Source organism: Myodes glareolus, chromosome 7, assembly GCF_982192425.1.
Source record: "Myodes glareolus chromosome 7, mMyoGla1.1, whole genome shotgun sequence".
Classification (NCBI taxonomy): domain Eukaryota; kingdom Metazoa; phylum Chordata; class Mammalia; order Rodentia; family Cricetidae; genus Myodes; species Myodes glareolus.
In genome coordinates, this window is record NC_142032.1 from 48157512 (window position 1) to 48180820 (window position 23309).

At 35.4% G+C, this 23309-nt stretch overlaps 1 protein-coding gene across 1 annotated transcript; it reads right to left on the bottom strand.

Moving 5' to 3' along the window:
- Nucleotides 1-7078: 7078 nt before the first annotated feature.
- Or9i1 (olfactory receptor family 9 subfamily I member 1) lies at nucleotides 7079-8029 on the bottom strand. Its single transcript, XM_048429844.3, has one exon. It carries the CDS (start codon nucleotides 8027-8029, stop codon nucleotides 7079-7081), a length of 951 nt encoding a protein of 316 aa, XP_048285801.1.
- Between the last annotated feature and the right edge of the window lie 15280 nt (nucleotides 8030-23309).

The window sequence follows — 23309 nt, forward strand, 5'->3', positions numbered from 1 at the left end:
GTGAGCATTCAAACAGACTAGGATCCCAAAAAGTCAGTACATGCAGACGAAACAAGACCCAGTGCCATTATCAATGGCTTCTCAGTCAGCCCCCATGTCAGCCACATTCAGGGAATCCGGTTTGATCACATGCTCGTTCAGTCCCAGTCCAGCTGGCCTTGATGAGGGCTCATTAGATCAGTCCCCTTGTATCAGTGGGTGAACACACCCCTTGCGGTCCTGACTTCCTTTTTCATGTTCTCCCTCCTTCTGCTCCTCATTTGGACCTAGGGAGTTAAGTCCAGTGTTTCAATGTGTGTCTCTGTCTCTATCTCCATCCATCGTCGGATGAAGGTTCTCTCTGATCCTGACTTCCTTGCTCACGTTCTCCCTCCTTCTGCTTCTCATTTGGACCTAGGGAGTTAAGTCCAGTGTTTTAATGTGTGTCTCTGTCTCTATCTCCATCCATCGCCAGATGAAGATTCTATGATTATATGCAAAATATTCATCAGTATGGTTATGGGCCAAGGCCAGTTCAGGCACCCTCTTCTCTGCTGCCCGGGGAACAATCTGGGGACCTCTCCTTGGACGTGGGAACCGCTCTAGAATCAAGTCTCTTGCAAACCCTAAAATGGCTCCCTGATTTGAGATATATACTTCCCTGTTCCCATATCCATCCTTCCTCCCTCCTCCCATCCCATTCCCCCAAGCTATCCCCAATTCTCCCCTTCTCCCCTCTCTCTACCCATTTCCCCTTACTTCCACCCCCCACCCACCATGCACCCAAGTTTGTCTGGCAATCTTGTCTACTTCCAATATCCAGGAGGATAACTATATGATTTTCTTCAGTTCATTATCTTCATTGATTCAACATCAATGCTTTGAGAAACCATAGTAGTTACAGTTTTTATTTTATTCTGTTTTGAACTATGAATTTATAAAACCTTCCACCTTTCATTTTATTTAATTTAACTAGTACTTTTGTACTCAACCACCAACAGCATATCTTGAATTCTTTCCTTGTCAGTTTGTGACAGAGACGCCATGGTTTCGTAGACTTAACTATACTAAACATTGGCTATCAGGAGACTGTTTTAATGTTGTGACATAGGGAATGAAAGAGTTTCCATAAAGCTCTATCTCTGATAGCTAGGTGTTTATAGTGTTGGTAGATGCTCTGTGCAGACTGCTGCAAAAGATAATACATCAATATTGTATTGTCTGGACCCTAAATGCTACAGTACTGACCTTACAGGCAAGCTGTGTCCATTATTGTAATATTATAATGACTGTTATGGAGGGAATCAATTGTTTTCTGAATGGATTAGGTGAAAATTTTTATTTTTATTTGTGTGTGTGCCTTCTTTCCTGTGTCTGGGTGGTTATTTTTACTTAAATTGGGTGCCCATGGAAGCCAGATACTTCAAATTCACTGGGAGATAGAGTTATTGGTATTTGTGAACCCCTGATATGAATGCCAGGAACTGAACTCAGGCCCTCTGCAAGTGCAGGATTAGCTCTTAGTCACTGAGTCATCTCTCCAGGCCCAGAAGAAGCAACTCTCATGTAGTGTGCAAAAAAATTTCTACTCAAATTTGTGCTTGCTTGACTTTATTAGGATCTTTTGGGGCCTCAAGAGAGGGGAAATATATAAGTTGAATTTGTTGGTCCAAGATGAGACCACAGGAGCTAACAATCTTGAGATACATAGAGGCCAGGAGACAGTTTTCCAACTCACCACTTAAGCCTCATTGTCCTCCTTTTCCTGTAATATCTATTGCTGTTGTTATCTCTTTTAGTTTTCCTGTTACAAATGTCTTCTTCCCTGGCCAGTTTGGGTGAATTCTCAAATGAGCTAGAGTGATAGTGTGTTGTCAGATCACCGATAATCTCTCTCAATTGCTGCTCCCTAGAACAGTATCACATTTGGCAGTTTCATTTCTGATTATTGCATTAGGAAAGATTGTGTTTCTGTTTAATAGGAAATTAAATTTAAAGTAACAGAAGAAAAATAACTTGCATAAAATTTTATCCAGATAAAATCTAAATTATGTTTAAGAAACCTTGAGAGGTGATGGGGCCGGAGAGTTGGCTTAGGACTTAAGAGCACTGGACTGGACTGACTATTTTTGCAGAGGACCAGATTTTAATTTCCAGCACCCGTATATAACAATTTATGCCAGCCTATACCTATAGCTCTAAGAGAACTGAAAGCTTCTTCTGATATTAATAAGTGCCTGAATACCTAAGACATACACATACACACACAAATACACACACACAAATACACACACACACACAATTGGAGGGTGGGCAAGTTAAATGGCTTAGCAGGTGAAGGAACCTGTCTACGTGCCTGACAATCTGAGCTCAATCCTTGATACCCACATGGTAAAAAGGGAGAACAAACTATTAAAAGTTGTTCCCTGGTTGTGACATGCACATATATGTACATAGTCATGAACATGCACATATTAATAAATAATGAAATAACTATAATAAAAATAAAACAAAAATTTATAAGGCATATCTAGTAGCTTATGCAAAATGAATCTCCCAACATAATCTAGTTATAGGATTTGCTTTACCTTGTAGGGAGAGTTGGTCTTTGTGTTCTTGAGAAGAATTTCCAGGATGCACTGTTAGTATTTTTTTTCTTTAGTATGTCCATGGAGATTTGTGATTTTGGGATATAAAACTAAGAAAATACAATTATCTAATCTTTCTTAGGGCAATTTATTATGCATGTTAGAAATCTATCACTGAAAAGAATTCCAGAAGATAGCACAACCAGACTCTGTGTCCAGTTTTATGTGGTGTTGTTGAGTGAAATTTGGAGCCTGTGACTGTACAGATATATTGTCTGGATTTAACTGTGGAGGTCAATAAAGTCTTCATACCATATATAATGGGAAAAAGCATCTTAAAGAAAAATTCCACCCACATATAGCTTGCTTAACCAATAGTTTTATTGGGGCTAATTTTAGGTGCATCAATGATGCAGAGGCAGTTGTGTAATTGAAAAGCTCACCTATAGCATGAGCAATAATTTATGAAGAGGATCAATGGAGTATCTTAGCTAACTTGCAAGAAAATTCATAGGAAAGAGTCTAGTCTTTACCAGAAATTGTTCACTGTGTATATAATATATATTATGTTATTGGGAAGGGGCTCTGGATATTGTCATTTTCTGGTCCTCCTGAGACTTGTAAGTTTAGTGAGCTTCCTAAACATTAAAACTGGTGTTAGCTTATTGAATTTTATGAGTCTCCCTCTAGGAGGGAACATGTCAATTTGGAGGATATAGTAACATAATGCTGCCTAGTCCTGGTGTTTTGTCTTCAATCTGAACTTAATAAGGGATCACTTTGTCACCAAATTATGGAGTTTTCTGTTCCAGTTAATTCTTAGGTGGTTATAGTTATCTTGTAGCTAACATGTAACAGGAAGCATTGGTACAATGATGAAAGGCAGAGGTCACTCTATGTGATTCTATCAATATTTACCAGATATTTTGTAGGGGTGTGTGAGCCAAGATTTGTTGCAAAATTATGTTAGTGGGAGAGATAGGACTTTCTATTTCTGGGGGAAGCTGGCTCTCTCCAGTTATAGCTGACTGCAAGATTATTAGATCCTTTTCTCTTTTCATCTATGTATACAAATGATGTTTAGTGGCTTATACTTAATGGCACCATTTTCCATACTCCTTTGTGTGCTCTTCAGGAAATGAGCATCCTCAGCTTCATGCCACTTTATTCAGTGCCAGAGAGAAATGGAGAGAGAAGTCATATCTACTTCAATGTGTTCCAGAAGCCCAGCAGACCCCAAAAATCTCATTGGTATCACATAAATTCTCTGCTAGCAGTTGAAGGTCCTATGGATTGATAAATGATGGTTAAGCATGGCTGCAGCCAGGAAGGGGAGAATAGAACCTCCTAGGGCTGTGGGATAATGCTCTTGTACAATGTAAATATCTGTAAATATTTGTCATTTGTATTGGTTTAACAAAATGCTGATTGGCCAGTAGCCAGGCACAAAGTTTAGGTGGGGTGACCAGACTAGGGTAATTCTGGGAAGAGGAAAGGCAGATACACAGTCCTCATTCAGAAGCAGAGGAAACAAGATGAGAAGGCTTTACTGAAAAAAAGTACCAAGTCACATAGCTAAATATAGATAAGAATTATGGGTTAATTTAAGTTGTAAGAGTTAGTTAATAATAGGCCTGATCTACTATGCCAAAATAGTTTTTAAATTAATATAAGCCTCTTTGAGTTTCTTTGGGACTGAATCGCTTTGGCACTGGGCAGAACAGAAACTTCTGTCTATAACCTAGCTACTGTGAGTCTGATCAGGTTGGCTTTGATTGAGATTCTGTTTCATTATTGTGCCAGTTAGAGTCTTTTTACTCCTAGGAAGACTGAATTTCCCACAGGCAATTCCTAACTGTCAGTGAGCCTCACATAGCTTCATCTTGTTCATTCTTCGTTTTGAGCACCAACCTTCTAGAATATGCTCTAAGATTAGTGTGGAGTCCTAAAGGACACTAAATTTTAAAGATAGACCACTTTAAAAATCAAAACTTGAGAATTACTCAGAGAAGGGTGTTCTGTTCTTAGTCCCAATTCTATTACTGAGAAGAAAAACCATGACCGAGACAACTTTTAAGGAAAAAAGCATTTAACTGGGAACTTCTTACAATAATAGCAGAGGTTTAGTTAATTATCATCTTACCAGGAACAATAGCGGCATGTACGATGCTGAGCAGTATGTGAGAGCTACACCCGTACCTACAAGCCAAGGGACAGAGCAGCACTGGGCATGCTTTGAACTTTTGAAACTTGAAAGCCCACCCCCAGTGACACACTTCCTTCAACAAGTCCATTCCTACTCCAATAATGCTAATGCCACAGCTCCTAATTCTTGTAATCGTTTTAAATAGTGCAACTCTCTGATGGTTAAGCATTCAAATATTAGAGTCTATGGGGGGGTGTCATTCTTCTTCAAACCATCACATCACAAAAGTTAAGTGTGTGTGTGTGTGTGTGTGTGTGTGTGTGTGTATCAATTAAATTGACTTAACAGTTCACCAGAACATTCACAATCAAACTATGATGTTGTGCACAGAAAATACAATCATTTAAAAAATTGAAACTTAAAAGTTAAAAAAAGTAATGAAAGATCAATTTATGTTAGAATATTCCTAATAGTTCAGAGAAAAATCACCACGAGGAGCAGCCTTAAAGAAAGGACAGAGGGTATGCTGGTATGTGTCCGGTATGCTTTCTTGCATATATATTTTTTATTCTTTATATTTACTCTATAAATATATATTTATATAATATACCAAGAATAAAAAATAGTAAAGAGGAAGGCCCTGAAAGTAAAAGGGAGACCATATTATAAGTGATGTGGATAGATGAGAGATGAGTCAGAATGTAAAGGGAGATGTTATGTATTTTCAGTATTATTTTGCATATGCATGGAAATATCACAACTACTCCTTGTTTTGAACAACCACTCTGCAAGGAAAAAGGGGGTACATGTCTGGGTATTAAATTCAATTCCACTGATAAATGTTTCCATCCTTATGTCAGTGTCATGTTGGTTTTATTACTATGGTTTTATTGTACAACTTGAAATCTAGAATGCTAATACCTCCAGAAGCTCTTTTACTTAACATTGCATTAGCTATTCTGAGATTTTTGTATTTCTATATGAAAACGATGGTAAATTTTTTTTTCTGAATCCATCTGGCCTTAGACTTTTTTTTTTTAGATAAAGGTGAGTTGGGACATATTAATTACATATTCTTTTTCATTAGGCATTATAAGTCTTATAGTAATAGGTTATAGGTATAGTTTTAAACTGTTTTATCTCAATTTAACTTTGGTAGAATATATGTGTGTGTGTTTAACTTATTTATTTCAAGTTTTCCTATCTAGTAGAGAACAGATTTTTAAAGTATGCCCTTATAATTCTCTGATTGCCTTAGTATCTGTTTTAATGTCCCTTTATTCATATATAATTTTAATTTTATTTCCCTGTCTTTTGCTTAATTTTACTAAAGGTTTGTCAATTTGGTTGATTTTCTTAAAAAAAAAAACTAACTCTTCATTTAATCGAATCTTTGGATTCTTTTTAATTCTTTCTAGTTCATTGATTTTAGCCTCAAGTGTGATTATTTTTTTGCCATGTACTCTTCTTGAATAATCTTTCTCTTATAGATCTTTCAGATGTGCTGCTAAATTACTAGCATGAGATTCCAATTTTTTCATGTAGCACTGAATGCTATGAACTTGCCGCTTAAAACTGCTTTCACTGGCTCCCATAGATATGGGTATGATATCTGTTCATTTTCATTCAATTCTAGTATGTTTTTAATTTCTTAATTTCTGCCTTGACCCATTTTCATTCAGTAGAGTTGTTTAGTGTCCATGAGTTTCTCTACTTTCTGTTGTTGTTACTAGTATCCAGCTTGATTCTTTTTCATCTCTTGCATTCTCTTGACAAAATTTGACCCTGTAGTTTCTCTTTGAGTTTTTAATCTTTTTATTTCCATAATTCCCTCAGTTAGGACTTTCTTTTTGCCTATTTTTCTATCTCAGGTTTTAAACTGCTTTATTTGCTTCCTTCAAATAATTTCAAATAATGATGAAGGGAGAGGTCTACATTGTACAATACTTCTTGACCTTCTGTGTGACATATCAAAAGGAAAACATAAAATATCCAGTGAGTCCAATTCACAGTTACCAGATAAATACTCTGTTATAGAAAGCATAGTAATATTAAGAGCAGCAAAGACAAGAGGGAAAAGGCATTAAGAATTGGGGCTCAGGTGATATAACTCAAAATATCATGGGCCTCAGATTCTCTAAAGAATCAGAGTAAAGCAGGGGGTGATTGACTGCAGAATGAGCAGTAAGTTATGGATAGGGACAAGGATAAAGAATTGTAGAGGTTTTTTTTGGATAAAAAATTCACCGCATTTTTATATTTCCTTGTCTGGTGTCACTTGTCTACTTTTTCTCTATTTATGGGTAGAACATCTGAAGTCTATTAGGATACTCCAGACAAACTTGACTAAGATAAAAGATCTTACTTAGTGTTGTATGCTGTGGGACATCTGACATCTATCAATGACCTTCTTGAAGGCAGTCTTCACATCCTTGTTTCTTAGACTATAGATTAAAGGATTTAGCATAGGAATGACCACAGTGTAGAAGACAGACACAATTTTGTCTTCTTCCAGGGATTTTCTGGAACCACTCCGTATGTACATGAAAATGAGGGTTCCAAATAAAAGAGCCACAGCAGTGAGGTGGGAGACACATGTGGAGAAAGTCTTGACTCTTCCACCTGAAGACTTCATCCTCATGACAGCCTTGATGATGAACAGGTAGGAAATGAGTATGATCAAGGCATTGGCCAAAATTACAAAATTCCCAAAGAAGACAATGATAATCTCAGCATTTGTTGTGTCACTGCAGGCCAGTTTCAGCAGAGGTGGGAGGTCACAAAAGAAGAAATTGATTTGATTATTTTCACAGAAGGAGAGGGAGAAGGTACATGTGGAACGAAGGATGGCCCCAGACACTCCGCAGACATAGGCTCCTGCTACCAAACTCCAGCATCTTTGAGGGTTCATAGTCACAGTGTATAGCAGTGGGTTGCTAATAGCAACATAGCGATCATAGGCCATTGCAGACAGTAGGAAACACTCTGTACCTGCACAGATGGTGAAGAAGAAGAACTGGGTAGCACAGTGACCATAGGAGATGACTGTTTTGCCTGTAGCCAGAGTGGCTAGGATCTGAGGGGTGATTACCGAGGTATAGCAAGCATCCAACACAGAGAGATGGCTCAGGAAGAAATACATGGGTGTGTGAAGTTGAGCATCTACCTGGATGAGAAGAACCATGCCCAAGTTCCCCAGGATGGTGACAAGATAGAATCCAAGAAACACCAAAAAGAGGGAAATCTTCCATTCAGGGTGGTCAGTAAAGCCAATTAGAATGAATTCAGTTACTGTAGTGAGATTATTCTTGGCCATGGATTCAATGTTGGCAGTTTCTTTATCAGAAGTTAAGAGTGAATTTTAAAGAAGCCAGAATCAAAGCACAGAATCTTTTTTTTAAGTGATGGAAATATTGAGTCTTAATTTTATAAAATGTATTTTTTTCTTTAAAGCTTCTCTTTTTAATTAATTCTGGTGTAAATTTGAAATGTTCTGAAAAGAAGATAGGTACATTCTTCTCAGGTCTAAAATCATCAAGGAGTCTGTTCCTCCGTGTGCTCACCCTTACACCTACTAGATGACTGTCCGGTTCACATATGAACCTCCATTCACCAACAATTCAACATATTAATTCTCATTTTGAACCTGGATTCTGTTACTTATTACAATTTGTGCAGTGACATTAGTTTTATCCCTCTAGACACTTGTAAGATTTACTGAATTGTGGAAATGAACAGCATGCTCTTCATGTAGACTAATTCCTTACTGCACACATTCATGATTTTTTCTTATTACCTGACTACTCAGCAAGACAAAATGGTCTATTCAGATAGTACTAATAACTAAAAGTTTTTCATTTGATCTTAGTCTTCATCACTCCAAATCAGAAAGCATCATCTTTAATATATTACACTTCACTTTTTGCAGTATTTATTACACCATAAGAATAAGTACATTCAAACTTGTAGTCATCTTTTATTTCATGTCCTTTTGTGAAGTTTTATAACTCCTTTGTATCATAAAGCCTTTAGATGGTAACATATTTAGCTTATAAAATAATTGGTTTCACTATAAACTATATATGTATATCATGGTATCTTATTCTTATTTTCATGCTCCCCTTACTCCACTCTGTTCCTCTTCTCCACTCCCCATATTTTTCTGGCCTCATTATTCCTTAAAATCTTCAAATAGTCTCCATTCATGCCTTCATGACAAGTATATACACTTAAATCTAGATTCTTTATATAAAAGAAAACATGATATTTGTCTTTTACCACATTACTTGCTCTTGTTCCTCCGAGATTTATAAGTCATATCTCCCATCTACTACTTTCCCATTAACTCTCTCTCTCTCTCTCTCTCTCTCTCTCTCTCCCTCTCTCTCCATATATATATATATATATATATGGACATATATATCCATATATATATATATGAATTATAAACATCAAAATAAATATATCAAAGTCTAAGTTTCTGGGCCTCAATTTCTTAACCCTAACATGAACAAAGCACACTTGTAACATTAGGGCATATAAAATATTTTTTTGCTTACAAATAGAGAAGAGTTATTCCCAGCATATAGAAAGAGCTGAGTAATGTAAGCTTTTTTCTAGTATTATCATCAACTTTAGTTAGCATAATAAATTCATTTCTATTTTTATATATATTTGCTTTTTTCTCTGTATATGCATACATATCTCTTTATGTCAATACTTGATAAATTTGTTCTTTCACTAAATACAATAAGGAAGTTCTTCCCACTTATTTATTCTGCCCCATTAAAAATCTTTATTTTACAGCATTTATGTAACAGTGCTCATTAGTGTAGTAAATCTTCTATACTTTTACTATGGGCTTGGTTTTGAAAATTTTAAATGGTGTTTCTATCATATGATTGCATGTATGCTTTCTGCCAAAGATGGGATTGTATATTTAGAGGTATAGAGGAGGATTTGTCAGGAAACTTCTGTTGTTTTTAGAAGAAGCTTTCAAACATAGAGTAAAATGTAGGGCTGGAGAGATGGCTCAGCCGTTAAAGGCTAGGCTCACAACCAAAAAATAAGAGTAAAGTGTGACGTTCTTTTTCCTGTTCTGTACTGATTGCTCAAGGAGATTATATTTCTGTATGTTAATCCATGGCATTTTTTGCATTCCTAAAATTCTTTGTTGCCATATGGTCCAGATCTGACTTGCATCATCATATCATCTGCTCTTTGTTGATCATTTTTCTACTCTATCCAGGATTGTCATGAAAGTACCTCATATTCAAATAGCCACAGGGAGCTTTTTTAAGAAAAACAAAACACTTATATTTTATTTCTTGAAAGACATTGCTATCATTAACCTTCTACTTGCAATATTTTACAGATCCATGACATTAATTTTACTGGACAGGTGTATAGGCTTATATTTGAGTGAGAAAATAAAGCAATTAAACTATCTGTTGCCTCATGAAGGATGTGCAATTTACAGCTAAGACCTCTATTTCCTCTACCCTATGCTGCTTTATTTGAACCATTTGATTAGCCTCCTCATTCCATACCAACTACTTCAGGTTTAAAATTCCTAACTTGGAGTCTATAAATGTACAACCAAAACTATAATTATCCAAATTAGATCATTAAAAATTCTTTTCCATTAGCATAACCAAGAATTTTATTTCTGTGAAATGGATATTTCACAGGAAAAATATAATCCACACAATTAAAAACCAATAACTCATTCTAATACATTTATTTTCATACATTTTAATATCTGTAAACTTTTGTACTTGTGTCTATACCTTGTGACAAACTTTAATATTGTTATTATTTTGCTAATAAAAATAATGATAGCCAGAGAAGTTAATGGCTGTTTAAAAGTCAAAGAAATAGTACTCTGTAGATCTGAGACTAGCAGAGAATCCTGTGTCTTTGAGAGGGTCCCATTGTATTTACCTGTTTTACCACAAGAATGAATTCCACTAGGACCTGAACTTGAAATGAGGCTCTACCAAGTCTGCACTTCTGTACTATCATGACAATTTTATTAATTATAATTTTTGAAGAACAAATGAGGCAAACTTCTACTGAAGGCTTGGTGAAAGCTGCTCTTGAGTACAGAACTCTTTTGAGCACTAATCAGCTGTTTCTGTAGGGAGGGTAACTCTACCGTACCACAAATGGCATTGCTTTCCGGCTTATTCCCTCCACCAGTCTCAAGCAGCGGTGACCAGGGATGAGCCCGTTTCTTGGTAAGACCCTCTTGCTATTGCTTAAGCTCTGTGGTTGTGGTCTCTAGGTATTAACACTGAATAAACTTGAGAAGTCTACTTTTCTTTGTTTGGTTTCTCTTTCCAATTTCTTCATTGTTTATGTTAGATAGAGATTCTATTATCATTAAAAGAATTTTGTTTTTCACAAGTCATGATTTCTGTGGTGAGGAATTCTGGCTGAGGCCCTTGAAAAGTTTTTTTCATTATTTATACTATTCAAACATGCACACTTATCAGCTGATAATTACTGAATTTAGGAAGAACACATGCTTAGTCTACAATGATTTATAGTTATTTAACCTTTGTATTGCTGGGCCTTGTCAAATTTAAATGATTTTCTACTTCCAAATAACAGTCATTATTCGTCAAGGCAAGGCTTGTCTTTATTTTATCAAATATTTTCTCTTCTTTGCCCTACAGTCTGACTCTTGCCCTTTCCTGATGGATATCCATTTTACACTAGTTAATAGATACATCCCTCCATGAATATTCCTTTTATATTTACTCAGAAACACATATATTTAAAATGTTAGTTGGGTCCTTAAGATTATATATCCATAATTATGTTACAATTTCCCTCATTTAATTTTCTATATAAATCTATTTTTGTGAATTATATATGCTGTGCCAAAAAACCTGGTTAATTATTTGCAATTTTATGATAGTCTTCTTTACTATGCTTATGGAATTTTTGAATTATGCATATTGCTAAAGATGTTTTATCTTCATGTTATAATTTTAAGCAGTTATCTATTTTTACTAAGAGGAAATAAAACTCCTGTGTGTCTAAGATATTCCAGTGAGGTCCAAGTAGGTTGTTGTAAATTCTGTCTCCTTTGTTTCATCTCTCTTTGTATCTTGTAGAATCTTTTTGATTTAAATAAATAAATTTATATGCAGTTAGTTAGATATTTTTTACTTTCAAAACAGATAAAAAATAAATTTGAACACCTTTCTCAGAAATCTATTATAAAATTGCCAAAGCCCATTTTCTGTCTTTTGGCTGAATTCTCGTGTCCCTGTGATGAACAGATAGATACTCAAAGTTCTTCAATAGAAACTTGGTGACAACAGTTTGGGTGTCTGCAGTCATACTGGGACAGTTACCCCTCCTCACACCAGGTCTACCTCTTGCCTCTCCCCACCTATGCATGCTGAAATTAGATATTATTATTTTATGGACAAATTCTAGAGATGTGAAGGTACTTGCCTATTTGAACCCAGAATTTTCTGACTCCAAATCCTGTACTATATGCACCAAATTATCTTGTTATTTTGGGAAAACAAAATGTTCCATCTTGCAGATTAAAGCCTGAATATTTATTAAAATCCTCCTCTAAGATCATTAAGCACATAACTTTTGTGGAAGAAGGTTGTCAAAGTTGATTTTTAGATTTTTCCATAGCACATATCTTTTTCTTCTGTCCTGCTTTACCATGTTTTCTTTGTTATGTTCTTATTGAAATTGTTTAGCTAATAAGAACTTAAATTTTAAAAAATCAAATGACAATATAGTAATGATAAAAACAGGACTTTTACATGACATGGTAGAGCTTGCTTATTTCATAAAACAACTCCTAAGCGATTTTACAGAAGGAAAACCTTTCAGAGTAGTCTGATGAAAGGCAGTTTCATACAATGTTACACTGGAAGAGTTGCTAGATACTGCCATCTTAGAATGAGTCCAGATGAGAGATATGCAGTGTATTTCTAAACCCAGGATAGCTTAAAAACGGGAAGTATTATGGCTAATAAACATTTTAGGTTATAACACTTTTGGGCACCACAGAAAGCTATGTGATCTCTGGGGAGATAGGGAAAGAGAAAGCTCTTATCTAGTAAATCTTCAGGGAATAAATGATCCTCATTTCTTGTACTAATTTTGACTTGCAGCCCTCTCTCAACTTTTTCTTTTTTTTTATTCTGAAGGTTGAGTTTCTTTGGGGATAATGAAAGAGTTCAACAGTATTAATGTTCTTCACCTTACTGGAATTACTGTCTCAAAATGTAATTACCTATGCACTAAGATCTTGCTTTAAAATAAGAAGATTCTAAACATTGCAAAAGTATTATTTCATCTTCACAACAAAATTAAGCTTGCAACATTTGTCCTTATTTTATAGAAGCCAAGCCTTCTTTAAATGTTAAGTGCCTTGCCTGAGATTTCACAGATTAAAAGAAAAGATATTTAGTATTTACCTGGTCCCATGACTGCAGTTGCTCTTGTAGACCATGTTGTCTCCCCAGAGTTGTTAGATGTTCATTGATCACCTGCTTTTATGATGTGACACATTCTACTCCCATTGTCTTATATAATCCATATGACTGTATTGGAAAATTGTTATGCAGATGGGACTAGGACTGTGACCTTGGACAATTATGACTTAGCCAACTAAGTCATAATTGTCCAAGGTCATATCAACAGTCAATAAAAATTCTGGAGTTTCAGTCAGGTCAATTTCTTTATAAAGACAGTTATACTATATGTGGATAGTTTTCTTTCTAGTATAAATATAGTTGGTATGATTAGTCATAGGGGGAATCTTTTGTGTAAGCTCTATAGTTTAGTATACATTTTCATTCCCATAAAAGAATATTATTTATATTCTTTATATTATGGGAATATTCTCATAATAGAATATTTCATTCCCATAAAATAATATCTCTCAAAGGTTATTAGGTGACAAATAAGCAATCTACCTAAAATAATAACAAAGCTGGATGCTTCAACAAAAGTGAAACATTCTTACCTAGGTGTCCCAAACAGAACCTGAACTTTCTGGATAGACATGGCAATATGTGATGACATATTCCAATGGCAGAGGCCAGATTTTCTGAACAGTTACGTTTGCTCGTTTGTATAGATCTTTCTTTGGAGCAGTATCTTCTTAGGATTTTCAGAGGTGAGGTAATTATGTCATAAATACCTGGTGGAATAAACCATCTGAATTCATTGAGTGTGCATTTAAACTAACACACCTTTGCTTAAGCATTTTGAGGGAAAGAAGTAAATTGTACAGATGTCTAATGTAACTCATGTATTTTTTTTTCTTACATGACAATCTGGCTGGTATATAAAATGTTTTGGGAGATGATCTAGTGGGAGTAATGCAGTGGAAAAGAACTCCCTGGATCATGATTCAGCTCTGGGGACAGCCCAGACTCCTGGGAAAAGCCAGCCCTATAGAGAGAACACACTTCAGAAGAGACAAGACTCATTATTTCATCTTCGCCGCACATCTTCAGGGGTGAAAGAAAACATTTAGGGATTGAATGGTTACTCCTAAACTGTTCACTCTCAGAACTCAATGCAGCTCCTACATGGAGTGAACAACTTTTTGGTCACTGGCAATCATATTCTGTCTGAACTTAGTCAGGAATAATAGTGGAATTATAATTCAGATGTGTGGATTTTTGAAGAATATACATATATATATATATATATATATATTATGTGTACATGGTATATATATATATATGCTATAGTCTTCCTTAGTTATGATGTGGGTATTAGACCCCAAAATTCACTTTCAATGTCTTCTCAGGATTCCACAAGGAAGTGTGGTTACTGACTCTGAGGGCTTAAGTCTGGGATGTGGTCTGAATAAACTTTATTTACATTTGTACCTAGTGTCTTTTTAGCTTGTGTTACTTTACAATTATTTCCAGCATTTCTATGCTAACCTCTCTCTATTGCAGTTCTCATCTCACCTCCATCTATGAAACTTACAATCTCTTTGTTAGAACAGTAAAATTGTTCCTTTCCAATTTGAATCCCCTTGATTTCCTTTTGTTGTCTTTTTGCTATTGCTAAAACTTCAAGAACTATGTTGAAGAGATCTGGAGAGAGTGGACAGACTTGTCTTATTCCTTATTTTAGTAGAATCGCTTTGAGTTTCTCTCCATTTAATTTGATGTTAGCTGTCGGATTGCTGTATATTGTTTTTATTATGTTTAGATATGATCCTTGTATCCCTGATATCTCCAAGACCTTTATTATGAAAGGTTGTTGGACTTTTTCAAGTATAATTTTACAGTATCTAATGAAATGATCATATGACTTTTTTCCTTTCAGTTTATTTATAAGATGAATTACATTGACAGATTTTCGTATGTTGAACCAGCCCTGCATCTCTGGGATGAATTATACTTAATCATGATGGATAATTTTTTTATGTGTTTTTGGATTTGGTTTGCCAATAATTAATTGAGAATTTTTGCATCCATGTTCATGGGTGAGATTGGTCTATAATTCTGTAACTGGAGCCTCATAAAAAGAGATTGGCAATGTCCCTTCTGTTTTTACTATGTGGAGCATTTTGAGAAGTATAGGTATTAGCTCTCTCCATGAAAGTTCTGGTAGAATTCTGTACCAAAACCATCCAGACCTAGGCTTTTTTTAGTTGGGAGGTTCTTGATGACAGCTTAAACTTTTGTTATTTGCAGGTGATATAATAGTGCACATAATTGACCACAAAAACTCTACCAATGAATTTCTAGAACTGATATATATCTTCAATGGTGTGGTAGGATATAAGATCAACTCAAAAATTAGCAACCCTACTATATACAAATGATAAAGAAGCTGAGAGGGAAGTCAGAAAAACACTACCTTTCACAATAGCCACAGAATAACATAAAATATCTTGGGGTAACATTAACCAAGGAAGTAAAAGACCTATTTGCCAAAAATTTTAAATGTTGAAGGAATTGAAGGAGATAACACAAAATGGAAGATCTCCCATGATCTTGGATAGAAAGGATCAACATAGTAAAAATGACAATCCTACCAAAAGCAGTCTTTTCTTTTGAAAAGATCAAAAGGTAGATTCAATGCAAACTCCATCAAAAAAATCCCAACACAATTCTTCACAGACCTTTAAAGAACAATAATCAAGCCGGAAGAGAGACAGCTCAGGGGGCAGAGCGCCAGACCGCTCTGCCCGACACGACATGCAGTTCCGTATACTGTCAGCGCCGTCCGGTGGCCTGCAGAACGACCCTCACACACAGTCTCCCACTGTCCACCGTAGATCCGTGTAGAGTAGTAGGCAAAAAACCAAAAAAAAACCAAAAAAAGAACAATAATCAACTTTATATGAAAAAACAAGCAAAAAAAAAAAAACAGGATAGCCAAAGCAATCCTGTACAATAAAAGGACTTCTGGAGGCATTACCATCCCTGACATCAAGCTCTAATACAGGACTACATTAATGAAAACAGCTTTGTATTGGCATAAAAACAGAGACATTGACAAATAGAATCGAATTGAAGACCTGGATATTAATCTACAAACTTATGAACACCTGATTTTTGACAAAGAAGCTAAAATTGTACAATGTAAAAAAGAAAGCATCTTCAACAAATGGTGCTGGCATAATTGGATGTCAACATGTAGAAGAATGAAAACAGATTCATATCTATCACCATACACAAAACTCAAATGCAATTGGATAAAGACCTCAATATAAATCAACCATACTGAACTTGAAATAAGAGAAAGTGGAAAGTAATCTTAAATGAATGAGCACAAGAGACCACTTCCAAAACATAAGCATAGTATCACAGAAACTAAGAGCAACAATAAATAAATGGGACCTCCTGAAACAGAGAAACTTCCGTAAAGCAAAAGACACAGTCAATAAAACAAAAAGGCAGCCTACTGAATGAGGCAAGAGCTTCACCAACCCCACATCAGACAAAAGACTGATCTCCAAAATTTATAAAGAACTCAAGAAATTAGACACCAAAATTCTAAATAACCTAATTTAAAAAATGGGGTACTCAACTAAACAGAGAATTCTCAACAGAAGAATTTGAAATAGCCAAAAGATACTTATGGAAATTTTCAGCTTCCTTAGATAACAGGGAAAAGCAAATCAAAGCAACTCTGAGATACAATGTTACACTGTTAAAGCTAAAAAACAGGAAAGATAGCTTATGCTGAAGAGGATATGGAGTAAGGGGAACACTCATCCATTGCTGATGAGAATGCAAGCTTGTACAACCACTTTGCAAATCAGTATGGTGGTTTCTCAGAAAATTGGGAATCAACCTATCTCAGGATCCAGCAATACCACTCTTGGGAATATACCCAAAAGACCCTTAATTATACTACAAAAACATCTGTTCAACTATGTTCATAACAGCATTATTTGTAATAGCCATAACCTGGAAACAAAACCTAGAAACAAGCAAGATATTCCTCAATGGAAGAATGGATAAAGATAGTGTGACACATTTACACATTAGAATATTGCTCACTGGAAAAAAACAAAAACAAAACAAAAACAAAACCAAAAAAATACCCACAAAAACATCTTGATGCATGCAAATGGGTAGAATTAGAAAACACTATCCTGAGTGAGATAACCCAGACCCCCAAAACTGAATATGGTATGTACTCACTCATAAGTGGATACTAGTTATAAACAAAGGACATTGAGCCTATAGTTCATGATACTAGAAAAGCTTATTTGTGAACCCAATGAAAAACTTATATAAACCCTCCTGGAAATTGGAAACACACAAGATCACCTGGCAAAATTGGGAGCATGGGCGCAGGGGGTAGAAGGAAGATGAAAAGGGGAAGAGGAGGGGAGAAGGAGAGGGTTGAGGAGAACTTGGGGGAATGGGATAGTTGAGATGGAGGAAGGACGGATATGAGAGCAAGGAAAGAGATATCTTGATTGAAGAAACCATTATGGGGTTAGTAAGAAACTTGACTCTAGAAAAAGTCCCAGGAATCTACAGGGATTATTCCAGCTAAGAACCTAAGCAATAGAGGAGAGAGTGCCCAAACTGACTTTCTCTGTAGTCAGAGTGATGATTATCTTAAATATCACCATAAAACCTTCATCCAACATCAGATGAAAATAGAGGCAGCGACCCACATTGGAGCACTGGACTGAGATCCCAAAGTCTAGTTGAAGAGTAGAAGGAATAAGAATATAAGCAAAGTTGTTAAGACCATGAAGGGTTCATCCACTGAATCCATTTACCTGAGCCAATGGGAGCTCACCAACTCCAGCTGGACTGGGAAGGAACAAGTATAGGACCAAACTAGTACTTCTAAATGTGACTTACAGTTTTATGCCTGAGGCAGACTGAAGGGCCACTGGTAGTGGCAGTGGGATCTATCTCTACTGCATGTCCTAACTTTTGGGGATTCTATTCTCTTTGGATATATACCTTGCTCAACCTAGATGTAGTAGGGAGGGCCTTGGACCTTCCATAAAGCAATGTGCTTTACCCTCTCTTACGATTCAAGGGGGATGAGAGTGGAATGGTGTGTGTGGAAGGAATGGGAGGAGGGGAAAGAGTGGGAAAATGAATTGGTATTATTTTTAAAAATCTAATAAAAAACAAAAAAAAGAACATTAAGATTGGAGTTTCTGTGTTTCTTTGTGCAATGGACAGTTGTTGTCCAATGCAGGCACTCGTATCTGATGAAAGTGTAAGGAGAGTATCAGTGGAGTGCTCAGCCACAAATGGGACATTTATTTCATATGTTTCCCCAAAGCTTAGAGTCCTTTGTGTAAAAAGGGACAGGCAGACTGTAGGAACAAAAGGTTAAGGAGGACTGTAGTAAAATAGAGTTTTCTGGGTGTGTCAGGGCCACTGCACTCATGATGTCTCAGCAACTGTAATTGTTTGAATAATTCCTGCACAAGTTTTAGCCAGTCGACATTCCAGTGTGTAGTGCAAAGGGGTTCATGATTCCTTTCTCTGTTACTTATCCATTGCTGTGAAGTGATATCATGACTAAGGTGACTTATAAAATAAATAACTTAATCAGGGCTTGACATTTATAGTTTCAAATGGTGAGTCCGTGAGTGCCATGGAGACAGACAAGCGGGTTTGGCTCTGGAGTAGTAGCTAAGCACTTGTATCTGATTCACAAGCAGGAGGAGGCAGAAAGGACTGAAGTTGTCATAGAACTTTAAAACCTCAAAGCCTAGTGACACAGCTCCTTAACAAGGTCATCTCTTCAAATATTACTTAATTAGTTCATAAACAGGAATCAAGCATTCAAATATATGAATATATGGTAGCCGTTCTCATTCAAATTACCAAAAGCCTCATCCCTAACGGAGGAATTCTGGGGCAGGAGGAGTCAATTTTTTATTTAATAGGTTATTATATTAATAACAAATAACAAACACCTATCCTACAAAGATAATCTCAGAATCTGAACCTAGACTTATAATCATTTCAAAACCCAGATGCCTAGAGCACAGTGTAAGAACATAATCACTACAGCCCAGATATCTTACTACAGCAAGCCCTGAATAGTCCAACACAGTTGAAACACAAGAAAAGAAGGTAAAAACAAACTTTAGCAGATGATAGTGGTCTTTAACATGAAAATGAATAAATCCCTTCAGCAAATCAATGAAAAAAGTCAAGTAATTGGAGGAAATTAATAAATCACTTAAAGAAAGCCAAAATAAAGGAAATAAACAAATGAAACTAATGAAAACCTGAAAATTGGAGTAGAAGCAAAAGGAGGAAGTATGCACTTTGGGAGTTCTAGAAATGAAAAATGTAGAAAAGTAGGCAGGAACTACAGTGACAAGGATCAACAACAGAATATAGGAGATGGAAGAAGAATCTTGGTTGTTAAAGATATGATAGAAGAAATAGATAAATTGATCAAAGAAAATGTTAAATATAAAAATTAATGACACAAATATTTCTGAAATCTGGGACACCATGGAAATATCAAATCTAAGAATATTTGAAACAGGTCAAGGGGAAGAACTCTGGTCAAATTCTTAGAAAATACTGTAAACACAATCACAGGAGAAAATTTTTCTAACCTAAAGTAGGAGATGCCACTGAAAGCACAATATGCTTACCAAACACTAAATATATTGGACCAGAAAAGAAAGTCACCTAACCACATAATAATCAAAACATTAAACATACAGAACAAAGAAAGAGTATTAAAAGCTGCAAGGGAAAAGACAAAGTAACATATAAAGACATACCTATTAGAATTACGCCCAGCTTCTCAATGGAGACTTTAAATACCAGCAGAGCTATCACAAATGCCTTTTAGTCTATAACAGACTACAGATGCTAGCTCAAACTACTATACTCAGTATAAAACATTCAATTACCACAAATGGAGAAAAAACATAGTTTATGATAATGTCAAATTTAAACAACATCTGTTCACACATACAGTCCTACAGAAGGAACTAGAAAGGAAACTTCAACCCAAGGAAGTTAATTGCAGACATAAAAATATAGGAAATAAACCATCAAAACATAAAGTGGGAAAGCACACACACACACACACACACACACACACACACACACACACACACAAACCACTACATTCTCATCACTTTCTTGATAACAAAGCAAGTCTCAAAATATGAAAAAAACTTTAAATAATGTCCTGCATTCTATCAGATCACCATGAATTAAAACTGTATTTCAAAAACAGAATGAACAGAAATCCTAAAAACTCATGGATTCTAAACAACTCTCTACTGAATGACTACTGGGCTAAGGCAGAAATAAAGAAATTAAAGACTTCCTAAAATTCAATGGAAATGAATGCAGACAAACCCAAACTTAATGGGACAGAATGAAAAAATTGAAGAAAATATTAGAAGATAAACAGATCTCCCATGTTAATGGATTAGTAGGATTACCATAGTAAAAGTGGTCATCTTACTTAACATAATTTAATGTAATCCCCATCAAATTTACAATAGTCTTCTTTACAAATATTGAAAGAAAAATACTTAATTTTTATGCAAAAACAAAAAACTCAGGAAAGATAAGAAAATCATGTATAATAAAAGGAATTCTGGAGTTATTACTATCTGATTCATGCTATACTAGATAGCCATAGCATGATAGAAATAGCACAATATTGGCATAGAACCAGGCAAGATAATCAATGAAATTGAATGGAAGGTCCATATAAATCTACACACCCATGGATATCTTATTTTTGATAAAGAAGTCAGACATACACAATTAAAAAAACATCTTCAACAAATGATGCAGGTCTAAGTGGATGTCAGCATGTACAAGAATGCAACTAGATCTATATCTATCATCCTGTACAGAAAGTCCAAGTGGATCAAAGCCTTCAACATAAAACCTGACACACTGAGTGCAATGGTCAAGAAAGTAGGGAATAGACTTAAATGCATTGGCAAAAGATACAATTCCCTGAACAGTGATAGCATAGGCACTAAAATTAGCAATCAATAAATGAGACCTCATGAAACTGAAAAGCTTCTGTATGGAAAAAAAATACCATCAATAGTACAAAATGGAAGCCTACAGAATGAGAAAAAGATTATCATGAACTCTATGTCAGGTAGATGACTGATATCCAAAAAGTTATAAAGTTATAAAGTACTCATGAAACTAGACTTCAAAACCACAAAATTAGCCAATTTAAAAGTGTGGTATAGATCTAAATAGAGAATTGCCAACAGACAAAGAGCAAATGGATGGAAAACTCTTATAGTCACATGTGGATATTACCATGGTGAACTTATGAGGTCATGACCTGCTGTAAAAGTGGAATACCTGAATTAACATTTATTCAGTCTCAGACATTCATGTTTCTGAGAAGGATATTATAAGGTACTACAAAAAAAGGTAACCAGCCATTCAGGTTGTATATAAACCCAAAACAACTAGCACCTTCAGCTGTACCAAAGGCTCTACCTTTGAAATAGTTAAATGAGGAACCAATATGGGTTAAACAGTGACCTTTAACAGAAGAGAAACCAAAGGCTTTAGAACAGCTGGCACAAGGGCAACTAGATGCTTACCATATTAAAGAATCAACCAACCATTAGAATCCTCCTGTATTTGATGTTAAAAAGACATCTGGAAATTGGAGAATGATGATAGATCTAAGAGTTATCAATAAAGTAATTTAAACTTTGGGCCCTCTACAATCTGTAATCTCTTTGCCTTCCCTATACCTAAAGGATGGCCTCTTATAATTATTGATTTAAAAGATTGTTTCTTTACTATACCTTTATATGAAAAGGACAGAGAAAAATTTGCCTTCACAGTACCTATTCATAGTAATTCCCAGGCTACTAGGAAATATCAATGAACCATCCACCCACAGGGAATGTTCTATAGCCCCACCTTTACCAATGCTTTGTAAGTCAGTCATTGAAAATAGTATGTAAACAATTTCCTGAATCTATAATTTACCATTACATGGATGCCATTTTGCTATCTGATCCAGTGAAGATACTCTAGAAAGAATGTTTGAAGAAGTAAAGAAGATTTTTCTAAAAGGGGATTGCAAATTGTTCCTGAAAATATACTAAAAGGAGGTTCTATCAATTGCCTAGGTTATAAAATAGGTTTACAGAAAATTAGAACACAAAAAGTGCAAATGAGGAGAGACAAATTGTGAACTCTTAATGACTTTCAAAGATTGTTAGTAGACATTTCCAATCTATAACCCACTAGTGGGATAATGTCTGATCTAATAATTTATTTAAACAAATCTTAGATGGTGAAAAAACCTTGAATAGTACCAGGGGATTAACAGCTGAAGAGGAGAAAGTATTAACTTTGGTTGAAGGGAAATTACAGAAGGCCATGCGGATCAGGTGGATGCAAAGCTAATTGCATCCTAGTCATCTTGCCTTCCAGAATTTCCCCTACAGGAATTTTAAGGCAAAGGGAGATATTATCTTAGAATAGATCCTCTTACCTCATAAACTGAGAAAAATACTAATAACTTATGTGAAAAAGTGTCTGAATTATAAAAGGAAAATTGAGATTTTGTCAACTAGCAGGAATAGATTCAGCAGAGATTATAGTGCCTTTTACTATTGATAAAATTAAAAAAAATGGGAAGACCATTAACACTGGCAAAGGTCCTATGTTAAATTTTAGGAGAGATTAATAGCAATTTTCCCAAAAGTGAAAGAATTAACCTTATAAAGAGAACTGTTTGGATATTTCCCTGCATTGTAGGTGACACACCTATAACTGGAGCCCATACATTCTATACTGATGTAAATAAATCAAGAAAGATGGGCTCCAAACCAGAAGATTTAAGTAAGGTGGATCAAAGCCATCATAATTCTTCCAAAACTCAGAATTATATGCTATTTTCATGGTATCAAGGAATTTTAAAGAATCTCTCAATATAGTTACTGATTCACAATATGTAGAAAGAGTTGTTTTGCATATTGAAACCAATGAATTTATGTCAAATGATACAGAATTGACTTCATTATTCATTCAGGTTCAAGATATAATCAGGAAAAGGCTTTGTCTTATATATGTAACACAGATCCGGTCCCATATGGGTCTGCCAGGTCC

Coding starts and splice junctions, on each gene's coding strand:
- Or9i1 (XM_048429844.3), bottom strand. CDS start 8,029: ATGGCCAAGAATAATCTCACTACAGTAACTGAATTCATTCTAATTGGC.